Here is a 12,500-nt window from a genome sequence, read left to right on the forward strand (position 1 = left end):
CAGTGAAATTTTAATTATCATACTAAATTTTTAAATCACAAGACTTTCGAATTTCGATTTTACTCATTTAAAAATTTATATTTAAAGGCTTTCCTCTAACGAATTTTAAAAACATATTTATTTTGCTTAGGAAATTGATAATAACAAGAATTTCTCGTTATAAATTTAATTCAGCCTAGTTTCTATAATCAAATTTCAACATATAGATATTCTTTATGATATTAAAATATCTTTCATTAAAATTTAAAATATTTGTAAATAGTGTTTTTGAGATATTTATACAAGTTAGATATAATATAAACTTTTTACAATTATACATTGAATGTCTTATGGTTTCAAATCCTCTAAAAGATAGAGAGGTTTGCTCAGAGCGAAAATTTATAAAAATATTAATGTTTTTACAACCGATAATATATCTATATATACTCAAATATGAAGTTTATAATTTTTAAGAAATTACGTAAAAATAAAGAGCACTATCATATTTTCGCATTTATTGAATAAATATCTATATGGCAAACAACTATTATTCATATATACCTTCGCCATTTTCTATTTTTTAAAGCAGTCTTATTACTTTACTTTAAACGAACTCTAAAAAAAACTCGTTTCAATAAACCGCAATTGGATATTTATCTCATCTACACAAATAATATAATTTTTGAAATATACAATAATTAAATTTAAGTATTAAGATGGAGTGTTATAACGAATGCAATTACATTGATTAATTATGCGGTAATCGCATGAATTGCATTCTTTTTGAAAAAGTAATCATGTCTAAGACTTCGATTCTCGTATATTATATTTACAATTGTATTCACAGCAACATTTATATATGTATATTGCACTCGATCAACATATCGATTCTATTTATAAATAGTTAACGCACAATTGTCTTTTAATAAGCTAATAAAATTTATGTTGAAAATAAGAACGAAGAATTGATCTATATCGTAACATTTCGTTCATAAATTGGATATTAGTTTTGAAAATGAAAGAAACATGATACCGTGATGGACGTGAAAGATTTTTTCATTTTTGTTAATCAAATTAACCTGATTAACGTCACGTTACGTTTTCTCGTTTGCTTCGTCTCATCACTGTAATACCTATAGAACCTCTTATTTTGCGTAACAGATCTATTATATCAGCTGTCGTCATGTGCTCAACACTTTCATCATTTACCTGAAACAAAAATAATAAATAATGATATTTTAACAATATTTTAAAATAGTTTTTTATTTAAAAATTTTTAATCATATTATTTTATTCTTTTATTTTATTCTTTTTATTCTAATTTAATTGAAATAATTTCAAAATTATATTCTACAACATGATATTTCATAAAAATAATAAAAATAAGATATTCCTTGATCTCTACATGCGCGTTTACATATATATATATATATATATGTGCGTATTCTTAGATTTGAAAGAAGAAAAATTAAAATAGGAAAAGAAATGATAATTAGGAATGAAATTACCATCATAAGTACATCTCCTTGTTTTAATCTTCCATCCTTAGCTGCAACGCTATCAGGGTGTACCACTGATATAACTGTACGGTTTCCTTCCGGTTGCAAGCTGAATCCTAATCGACTATTCCAACCACGTGTCAGCTCTACCATGAACACCTTTAATAATAATAATTATGCAAATGAAATATATTTTAAGATATTTATTCAGTTTTTTCAATTTTTGTTACAAATAGAAATTTATTAATTTGAATGTTTATTATTTGAAAAACTTCACAAATTCTTCAGTCTCTTCTTTATACATTAAAAAATAGTAATTTTAATTTTTTTTTCCTACTAATAATAACATTCTCAAATCGAAGCATTTTTATCATTCGTATTTTATTTATTTATTTATTTCTTTTTGAATTCTTTATTTATACAATGATTGCTTTTCAAATGATATTCGAATATAAACGAAGGAATTAGGAATTAAACTATAACTCGTTCAACGAAAATCTCACCTCGATTCCTTGTTCAAGATTTTTATTAAGGGCAGCTGAATCTGTGGTATCTTTCCCGGTCTTCTCCTCTTCGTTTTTAGTTTTATCTATTCCATCATCTGGGGCGAACATCACGCCTTTCCACTTCAACAAACCCTTGCTACCACCCGGATCTTCTGCTCCTAAGATTTTCCCTGTACGGTACATAAAATTAAATCAGAACGTGTAATATAAAGTTTGTATCAGGCAGTTCATTTTAGTATCAGTTATAATTGTGCAAGTTATTTAATTATTTTTAGTTAAATATGAAATTAACGATCATTATTCTATTTATTTTTTACAAAATTTATCTTGACAATTGTGAAAAATAATATATGAAAAAATATGTAAATATATTCACGACAACAATTCACAATACAAATAAATAAAGACAAATTATGTAGTAGAGAAGTATAGTTTTTACGTTAATTATAATATATGATATAATTTCACATCAGTTTTTATCACAAGTAGAGTTATAACGTATGTATTAAGAATTATTGATTATTATATTATTTTATATATACGATAAAAAAAGATTAGATAATAAAGATTATATAAAATTTATTTTATTGCGATATATTTTAAGATTGAATAAAGATATTATATATTATTTAATGAACTGGCCGTATACAAGAAGCTTAACTGACTGTTGTACGCAAAATCAAGGTGACAACTCGATATGTATAATGGTAACAAGATATACATATTCGCACGCTACAAAAAGATAAGATAATGAAATGTTACTCGTTTCACGTTGATATCTTTTTTCTGTTTAAAGTAGCATGATTTGTTTTCTTCATTCTTATAATATCAAATTTGATATTCTTAATAAATATTAAATTTAATCAAGTTATTGTTATTTGGTAAATGTTATAAATAAATAAATTCGTAGAAATATAATTAGAAATATAATAAGAAAAAATTAATGCGTGTGCGAGTTACAACTATTAAAAAATTTATATCAGTATTTAGATAACAAAGAATTTTTCATTTAACGCTACTTAAATGTATCAATTCATTCATCTGTATTAAAAAATTAAAATTAGAGAATAAATTTTTTTCACATAATAATTTGTTTTAAAGAAAAATTATCTGAAAATTCAATGGACTGTTATATATAGTTTTGACAATAATAATTTGACTATAAAGAAAAATTACTTGTTTCTTTTATCTCACAGAAAATATTCATCCCTCATCAATCCTTTCTCTCGTCTCAATTTAAACTTAACGTAAATTTCGAACAAAATCAACCCAATATCCCAGAAATCAATATAACGAACTCACCATTCCAATCGAATCAATTCTAACCCTAATCCTTTTAACAAAAGAACCCGAAACAAATTCCCCTTAACCAACCAAAGCGTAACAACCTTTGTTCCAGCCAACTGTAACAAAATTAACTCCCTCTACGAAAAATAAAATACAGTAATGCCTTGTATCCTGGCCGAAATTTCGCCCCACATTATTCATCTTACATCTAAACAATCCCTGTTACAGACTCTGTCTCCGCAATTTCACTCCCCTATGATCATCGGTCCCCTGTTAGTCCAGGATTCAAGGCATCACGTTTACGTCAAAGTCAAGCTACTAGAAATTCACGGCTCGTCGAGTAGTGAAATATCGATGAACCTGGTATGTCCTGGTCGCTCGAGTGGGTGGCCTTGTTTTTCGTCACAGAGGTATCTATGCCGGCGCCGCAGGCTGGATTGGCGCTTTGATAAGCGGGATTCTTGTAACTGAACGCTGCGTTGCTCGAGCTGCTCGTCGAGGAGAGTACCGGTGGCATCGAGGCCGGTTCCGAGGGTAGATCGTTGTCGTGCTCGTTGCTGGACAACACGGACGACGGCTCGATCCTCTCGTAATCGCCGTCCGACGTAGTGCTCGTACGTAGCTCGTCCTCGATGATGATCGCGTCCCCGACACCGGGATAATCGAGATCTGAGTCCAGGTTGCAGAACTGAAAATGGGGCTTCCCCTGGGGCGCGGACAAGTCGAGGAAACTCGGTCGGGCCGGTGTCTTGGAGGAATCGCTCGAGTCGCAGACGTCGTACAGGGGTGGCGGATCGATTATGTCAGTTCCAGGTGTGTTTGGCTGGGAATTCGTTATCTGAGTCCTGATCGAGCACTGGTCGGAATCGGATGTCTCCGCCTGGCTGGCCGTCGATGTCGTGTGCACGCTCGGATGCTTCTCCACAGTTTCTGCAACGATGGATATCATCTCTCTTAGACCATGTTTTTTCAGTTATTGGATGGAGTCGATCAGATGGACCGACCTCTCTATTTTTCTATTTTCTTTTTTTTTTATGCTGATGAGCACTGCCTTTGCGCCTCCTTTCGTATTCCCCCGCGCTATATTTAGCTTTCGTTTATTCGTTACTCGAAACGAGACGAGCTTTGATACGGCTTTCAGTTTAGGCTGAGATTATTTTATGATGAATTTTTTCCCTTTTCGTTCACTTTTCATGTTTCGAAAAAGTATATCGAAAGTTTTGTTGAACCATTTGAAAAAGATTTTTTAATAATTTTCGTTCAACGAAAGGAAAAGTACGAGAAGATTAAAAAACTCGAACGTTCACTTTTAACTGATGAATTAAATATTACAAGAATTTTATTAGCTCGAAACTAAATCGAGATAATTCTTTTATAACACGAAAAAATTTGTGATAATTTTATTCATCCAACTCTCCTTTCCTTTCCTTCCTTTAAAAATAACGATACCTTCATCGGCAGTAGGAGTACGCGTAGCAAGACGACGTAGTCTTCTCGGAGAGTTGCAAGATGTTCCGGATGATTGTTTGCAACTAGATCCGCTCGATGTACCGGGTGACAATTTTCGAACCGCCAGATCGCACAGCATATCTACAGCCTCTTGTCTGCAAATCGTATTACCAATATTAATTACCAATTTCAACCGAATTAAAAATTCACGAATTTCAGGAAATTTATCGATTCCAAAAATTTCAAAAATCAAAATTATCGAAAAGATTTTTCGAATCTCTTCTTCAAATCGAAAAAAAAAAATGTGAAGAAAGAAATTCGTTAAGTTTGTTGTAAAGAGGGTAAGTAAGTTTATACCTCAAACTGGTACGTGGTGGACGGAGTGGATGATCGGGCTCGGTCGGAGAAAGAGCGGAGACAGGAGTTTGCGCGAGATCCCTGTACAATCGTAATCTCACGGTCGGTCCACATTGTCGCAGCAGTTGGACAGCCTCTTCGTGGCTCATGGGCGACAACGGTGCACCGTCCACGGCCACTATTTTGTCCCCGGGTCGAATTCGTCCGTCGCTCAACGCTGGCTCACGTACTAATGCCCTCACGTAATGGCCGAGCGCGCTGCTATCCGCCTTCCTCAGAGTGAAGCCCAGACTACCGCCGACCTTTGTCATTTCTATGTCGAATTCCTGGCAGGGAGCGATTTAACGAAAGAGTTTAGTTCGTTTAATCCCCCCCTCTCTCTGTGGCGAATCGTTCGGGATTAGCGCTTCCCTTTGCGGAAATGAAAGAGCAAGCTATACGTATGGAAATTCGGAAATGAGATTTTTGTTGGAAAGCAGGAAATTTTGAAAGTTTTGAAAGAGGAATTTCTCTTTTAATATTTTGGAAAAGAAATGAAATTAAAATTGCGTGCATATTTATGGTTACATAACAAATAAAGTAGAAAATTATTAAATTTTCGTTGGATATAAAAAATTGAAACTAAGATATAAAAAGAAAAAATATATAACGAAGGTATATAAGTTATTATAATTAAATACGTGTAATGAGAAAAAAAGTTATGAATAAATTGCTTTATAATATGAGTTTTTATCCGATTCCATATTCATTGATGTGTTCGATGTAGGAACACGAGGGATTTATTATAAATGCATCGGAAAACCGTGTATACCCCTCGGAAATCTAAATTGTAAACGAACTTTGATCAAATTTCGTATTCCTCTTGAAGGGAAGGGGGACTTTCCACATGTAACAGATAGTACATTCGTTGTTCATTTTGTACGACAGGAATGAGCATAGAATTTTTCACTAATCACTTTTATACATTTGAAACATTGAAGAAAGAATGATCTTGCAAAAAGAGATTTTACTAAATCGTTGTTATTCTCGTCTAATAACGATATAACATATCAATTTCAATCTCTCGTTTAAAAGGAGTGGAAAATTATGGAATTCGGTGTGCGATTCACTGATGCAGGAAATTCAGCTATCTAGGATTTCCTGATAAAAGTTACTTACGCCGCAGGGTTCGATTTGAAGGGGTGGCAGAGGATTGAGTATTCGCAATGGTGGTGGTGGTTCACGCCTTGCTGGGGGTGGTGGTGGTGCACCCGGTGGTGTGACACTCATATCACCCGGAAGTCGGGACACCACTAACTCGACAGTACTGGGTGTCGTTCGTAGAACTTCGAGGGCCTCCTGCAACAAGTTGCAGATAAAATTAATAATTTTCTTCAACGATGAAAAATATATTTATATTTATATATCTTCGCTAATAATAAATTATCGTTTATATATATCAAAAATTTAAAGTAGCCTTTCATAGCCATCAATTTGTTGATCAATTTCTTTTCTTTTTTATATTTATCTTTGCAGATAAGGTGAAAATTGTACGTAATTTTAATTTACAATCTTTTTTTTAAACGCCTCACGTTTCTAGGAAACGTGATATATTCACATATAATAATATCTAAGAATTCTCGTTTCTTTTTTCTTTTATGAAGAATATGAGCTTTGCACGTGGCTGCAAACCACGCGTTCTCTCTTCATCTTCTGGTCTATCCCACTTATGCTCACCGTTTAACGCGATGAGCTGGCTGCGACAAAATAGCGATTACTATAGCTTTAGATGGGAGCTACGGGTTTGTCTTCTCGTAGCTCTTACGAGATTTGCATTTGATTAGCATAATGCAGCTACATCCGGAACTCGGAGTAAAGATCGTCGCCTATCTTATCGTTGTCGCCCCGTTTGTCTCCCGAGAATCGAGATGCAATATCGGTTTAATATTGTGGGCCTCAGACGCGTGAGATAACCCGTTAATTATTAACCTCGAAATCTTATGCACGAACTTGTTGAACAATTTGATAAACGATTCAAAACACGGATGAAAATACGTACAAATATCATATCATATGTACAAATATTGTTCAACGAGTTTTTTTAATTTAATTAATTTAAAAAATTTTTTAAAAAAGAGGAGAAATTTGTTAAAACTATATATATATATATATAATGTTGATTTCCTTACATAGTTAGTGAGACCGGTTAAAGGAATTCCATTGGCAGCCAAAAGTATATCGCCAGGTTGAAGTTTGTTGGATAAGGCTGCAGGTTGTTGAGGAAACAGTCTTTTTACCCTAACAGGGCCGGCTGTCCCACCGCCGGAAACGCTTAAGCCAAGTCCTCGGCTGCTTTTCTGCAATGTCACTCGGAACGTGCTCTCTGAAAATCATACAAAGTGCCGTTTAATTTCAAAGCAACTGCTTCAAACTTTTTTTTTTTTTTTCCCCCCTTTTTAAAATGTCCTAGGAGAAAATCTGTCTTCGAATTAACGACGAGGATAACGAAATTATAATTGCTGTCTTTCGAACGGATGTATCCTTAGATATATCATACGAATTTTTTTTTTGTTAATTAATCGTTTTTTAATCGAAATATAATATTTATATATTTCATGGTAGTCTAAAATAAAATAAATTCTTATGATTTATAATCATATATAGGTTTCTAACTTAAAAAAATATCGCGAATTAATTTAAATCACATATTCAATTCTGTTAATTATTCCAAAATTTTTATTTTTTAAACAAATAATTTAAATAATAAGATTTTTAATCGATTTTAGACATCAACTCGTCGTCAATATAACACATTCACGTATAATCAAATTTAATTAAAATATTTTTATCAATATAGTTCAATACCTTCGATACATGTATCCTTCTTAAATGGAGAGGACATATGTCAATTTTTAAACGATTTCACCTCAACAACAAATTCACGAAAAACATAGATCGAACGTTTCGTTTCGTGCTACACCATACTTCGACCAGTTTATTTCCATCGAATGGGTACAAAGAGAGCAAACGAAAAAGCGAATGAATCGTTCGTTTACACTGCAAAGGCAGAGCATGCCGTTCCGTAAATATTTATATCGCGAACAAGAGGAAGGAGCACACCGGTTCTTTTTTACCTGTGCCCGGTCTACATTCCCCAAAATTGTAGTCCGTTTGTAATTTACGATCCTCTCTGACGCATGACCTAATATTTGGAATTGGAACTGGAACAATTATTTTCCATCCCTCTCGTCCGTGCAACCTCACTTATACGCCACCAAACCTTGAATATTTCAGTTGTTATAATGACTTTTACGAAGGCCCCATAATTTCCAACTATCCCACCATGAAATATGAAAATTTTGAAATCTATCTGAAATTTTGCAAATATTTAGAGAGAAGTAATGATTATCTTTTTGCGATGTAAATTTTCTCGTCGAGGAAGATTTTAGGTTTGGGATAGAAATTTATATAATTTTTTTTAAAGAAAGATTTTAAGAAGATTTAAAGGAATTTGGGATTAAAAAAAGAAGAAAAAAACGTTTTTGTAAACGTTTTCAACTTGTTTTTCAACTTGTGTAAATATATCTGGTACTGAGTATTGAAAAAAGGTGTATTTTCAAAAAGATTGTATATTCGTCAAATTTCGAGATTTTTATTTCATCGTTTATATATATACATCATGAAATAGCTCGCTTCAATTTTTCCCGTATAGAAGTTTTTGTTAACAGAGATTTATGCCATGTAACGCATACATTCTAACAGATTTTTATTTACCTATCACGCTTCTCTTTTTTTTTCCCCTCTAAAAGAAAACAGGAAACAAAAATTAAACTGAGTAAACTTGAAAAACACAATGACAAATATGATATACGACATTTTTAACAAAACAATTTTATTCGATTCCTAAATAATATCTTCTCATCAAAGAAGAATACATTTCTCGATACATTTTCTACCTTTTCAATCGTCCTCAAACCGAACCGATTCCGATAATTATCATCTCATCATCTCATCCATCATCGACTTTCGTAAAAGACAAATTATCACGATCAATGAAATTGATCGCAGCTTTAACCGCGTTCTCTCTCTCTCTCACTCTCTCTCTCTGCGTTCGATCTCTCTTTTTTTCCTTTTTTTTTCGGCCATGGACTTAGCATGGAACACCAGTTCGAAATGACACGCCTTTTACCGGATATTGACCCGATCCGGACGACATATCGCGCGTATTGTTCACTTTGTTCCCCATTCAGATCGGTTCCCCTCTCAACGGGTAATTTACGTTTGTCACGTTTATTGTCCGGGATCGCGCAGTGTCGATCTCCCACCGAAAGAGCATCGGCCATTGTTCGCCCATCGTTTCGAAATCCCGAACGAGTGATCATCCTCTCGAAACCGGCCAAGTTTAAGAATCGATATCCGAACGATTTACGGCTCGCCATCTGTCATTATCGCCGGTTACGGATGGGGTGAGAGAAAATTCGAATGCGGAACGAATTTGGACCAGTTTAATCGCGTGTTCGTGGAAGGAAAGGTTCGGGGGGGGAAAAAAGGTAAAATTAGAATTGGTCTCGGGTTCTCGAGCTTGCAGAAATTGGAATTGTATTGAAATAGGAAGAGGGTAGAATCGGAGAGAATGGGGAAAGTAGGTATTTCACGGTGATAAAGGTTTATTAAACGATGTTTGCGTATCGTTTCCCTTTTTAAATATACGCGATAAACGAATAAAACGAATAAATTGTTTTAATCAATAAAATTAACTCGTGAAGATCCTCGTCACGATATTTTATATTTGTATTTAAACTATGGTAAAAAAAGTAGTAATATAATTCGATTGATTCGATGTTATTTTATTAAAAAAAAAAAAAATAAATAAATAAAAAGAAAGGGCGAAAAGATTTGTATATACGATAAACTTTTACGATGAACTTTTTGAACAAGCGTGTACAAATTTTTTTTTTAATTTCGTTAACTTTTCCTCCGTCGCGGATTGAATACGTTAAATCAAAACGAGGGAAAACTGTGTTTAATAATATGTGCATCGTCGTTCGAAAATTTAACAGATTTGAGGGAATTTAGTCGGGCGGGAAATCCTCAAGCGTGAAGAATCCGCACGTAATGTCAAATTGCGTTTTATTCCGGTGAACTATCTCATTTTATAATACCACGGATTTTCGTAGTTTCAGAATTTCGACCGAAAACGTTCGTTTTATCGCCGGCTAGATTGTTTGGAAGTAATGGAGTGGATGGTTTTGTCGGCGTTTGATAAACGCCTCGTAAAATTCAACCGTGATATTCCGCATCGTTATTGCTGCTAATATCATTGCTAATATCGTTAAACTTGTTTGTTTGACAACATAGCTGTGTGCTGGACGATCGTGATCATTCATTGAACTCGTTACATTTTAGTTAATTTTTTTTTGGATCATGAAATTTTCTATTCTTTAAGATTCGAGGAAGAAAGAAAGAAAGAAACTCAAAATGAATTTGTAATTAATAATTGGATCGATGTTAGATATTGTAAGAAACGCGGTAGCGTCTCGTCTTAAGAAATTTGTCATTAGAATGAAAAACTTCCAATGTTCGTTCACGCTTAAAGGAACAACGTGTAATATTAATGGAATGGAAACGAACAAAGAAGAGAACGCGTGAGTCCAGTTCAAGAAGATTAATGTTCTTTTTTTTTCCTTTTCACTTTTGAATTTATTATTCGCGGTAACTTAACTTAATAACTCCCCTAATGAATTTCCTGTTAGAGAATTTTTTTAAACTTTATTAGAAGAAAAATTTTAAATAAGATAATTCGAATATATAATTTTAAAACGATCGATCTCAAATTACATCGATATTATGTGCAAAATAAGATAATAGATATTGTTTAAAAATACTAATTTACATTTTATTTTCCAATTTTATACATAACTGAGGCATGAAACATTGTATTATACTGAGCTATATACGTCATTAGAATTTCATATCATAATTAATATTCGCATCAACGGTAATTACCCCAAATATTTAATAATAACTTTATACTTAAATTGCGCATGTGCGCGTTATCGAATATGTTTAATTTGCATATTTGCAAAACCATTTAACGTTCGAAAAATAATTTAGCGAAAAATTCAAAGGTTTAAAATTTCTTCATTCACTGATCATTAATATTATTTCTTTTTAAAAATTACGATTAATGGTTATGACTTATGTACAAAATATTTTCTTATATATCTACTTTTATTTAGAATTTCAATAATAAGAAAGAAAAAAAAAACTTACTGATACGTGAAATAGCGTGAACATACCGTGTAATAAAAATACACAAATGGGCTGAATGTAATGCAAATATCTACATATGCATGCAATTGCCAAATTGCTAATTCCAAGCAAGCTCTCGAAATTCTGGTAAAGCGTGAGCACTAATTTAAGCAATCCTATCTGCAGTTAAAGAGAAATCCAAGGCTCAACCGTTAAATAGAAAAGCCCAGAGCCAGAATCGAAATAGCATGGAGTATCCGCTCAAAATTTATGATCCATGAATTTGAGAGGTATGGTTGAACGTATTAATTTAATTTTCATTCACCTTTGATGAGAGGAATCGAAGAGTATCCGTTTCCCATTTATTTTCTACGTTTCTCTTTGTTTGTCAATCGATCAATTTTAATTAGACGATTATATTAATTGCCTCTTTTAATCGTGTGTTATCTCGCGCAATATATTTTTTTTTTTCCCCGATTCTTTCGTTTCAGAGTTAATTCGTTAATTCACGGATATTACTTTTATTATTCGTTTATTATTATTATTTATATCACTATTGCTCGTTTAATCACAATTTTATTACACTTTGAAATATCGTCCGTGAATGCACTTGACTAAAAGCGAGGAAATTCATTAATATGTATAATGTTATATACAACGAAAATATTCGCTCTCTGAAGTATTTATTCGAGACTCGCGTGCATAAATGTATTTCATTACCTTACATGAAAAATCAAATTTTCCCGCGTTAATGGATATAACATTTTAACGAAAAAAACGGCGCGCGCATTTAATTATGGCGGACGGTGATGTTTTGATATTTATTAATTCATATTTTACTCGAAAATTTCTTCTATCCATAATGACATGTTAATATTTCATTATTAAAAAGAAAAAGTTATTAAAATAATACTAAATTTTATTCGAAACTTTTTCATTTCCATTTTTATACAAGTTTCCTTATTGCAGTGAAATTTTTTTCAGGATTTATTTAAATCTTCCATCTTTTCTTTTCTTTTCTTTTTTCTTTTTTTACAGCGTTCTTGCGTATTTAATAACCATTTTAGCTGTTTTACAATGAAGCCCACGTGATACTTCCCACGACGGCTTAGATAAGATTTAACAGAAAATTCCCCCCCTTTTTTTTCCGGTGACCCATTTCCGTATATCGATTCATTCTACTAACTCATTC

The 12,500-nt window shown here is 32.7% G+C and overlaps 1 protein-coding gene across 4 annotated transcripts in view; it reads right to left on the reverse strand.

Annotated features, from left to right (window-relative positions):
- Positions 1-477: 477 nt before the first annotated feature.
- The window catches only part of LOC122719870, a 176,542-nt gene continuing 164,519 nt past the window's right edge, over positions 478-12,500 (reverse strand). For all 4 annotated transcript variants that reach the window (XM_043946088.1, XM_043946090.1, XM_043946089.1 and 1 more), the window contains 8 exons: positions 7,246-7,439; positions 6,236-6,415; positions 5,078-5,403; positions 4,721-4,875; positions 3,632-4,201; positions 1,982-2,154; positions 1,488-1,637; positions 478-1,188 (listed from right to left, as the gene is read on the reverse strand). In XM_043946088.1, the coding sequence (XP_043802023.1) occupies positions 1,069-1,188; positions 1,488-1,637; positions 1,982-2,154; positions 3,632-4,201; positions 4,721-4,875; positions 5,078-5,403; positions 6,236-6,415; positions 7,246-7,439 (1,868 nt within the window). In that variant the 3' untranslated portion in view covers positions 478-1,068. The remainder of the gene's footprint in view (positions 1,189-1,487; positions 1,638-1,981; positions 2,155-3,631; positions 4,202-4,720; positions 4,876-5,077; positions 5,404-6,235; positions 6,416-7,245; positions 7,440-12,500) is intronic.

This window comes from Apis laboriosa, unplaced genomic scaffold (assembly GCF_014066325.1).
Source record: "Apis laboriosa isolate Shangri-la unplaced genomic scaffold, ASM1406632v1 scaffold9_cov152, whole genome shotgun sequence".
In the NCBI taxonomy this organism is placed as follows: domain Eukaryota; kingdom Metazoa; phylum Arthropoda; class Insecta; order Hymenoptera; family Apidae; genus Apis; species Apis laboriosa.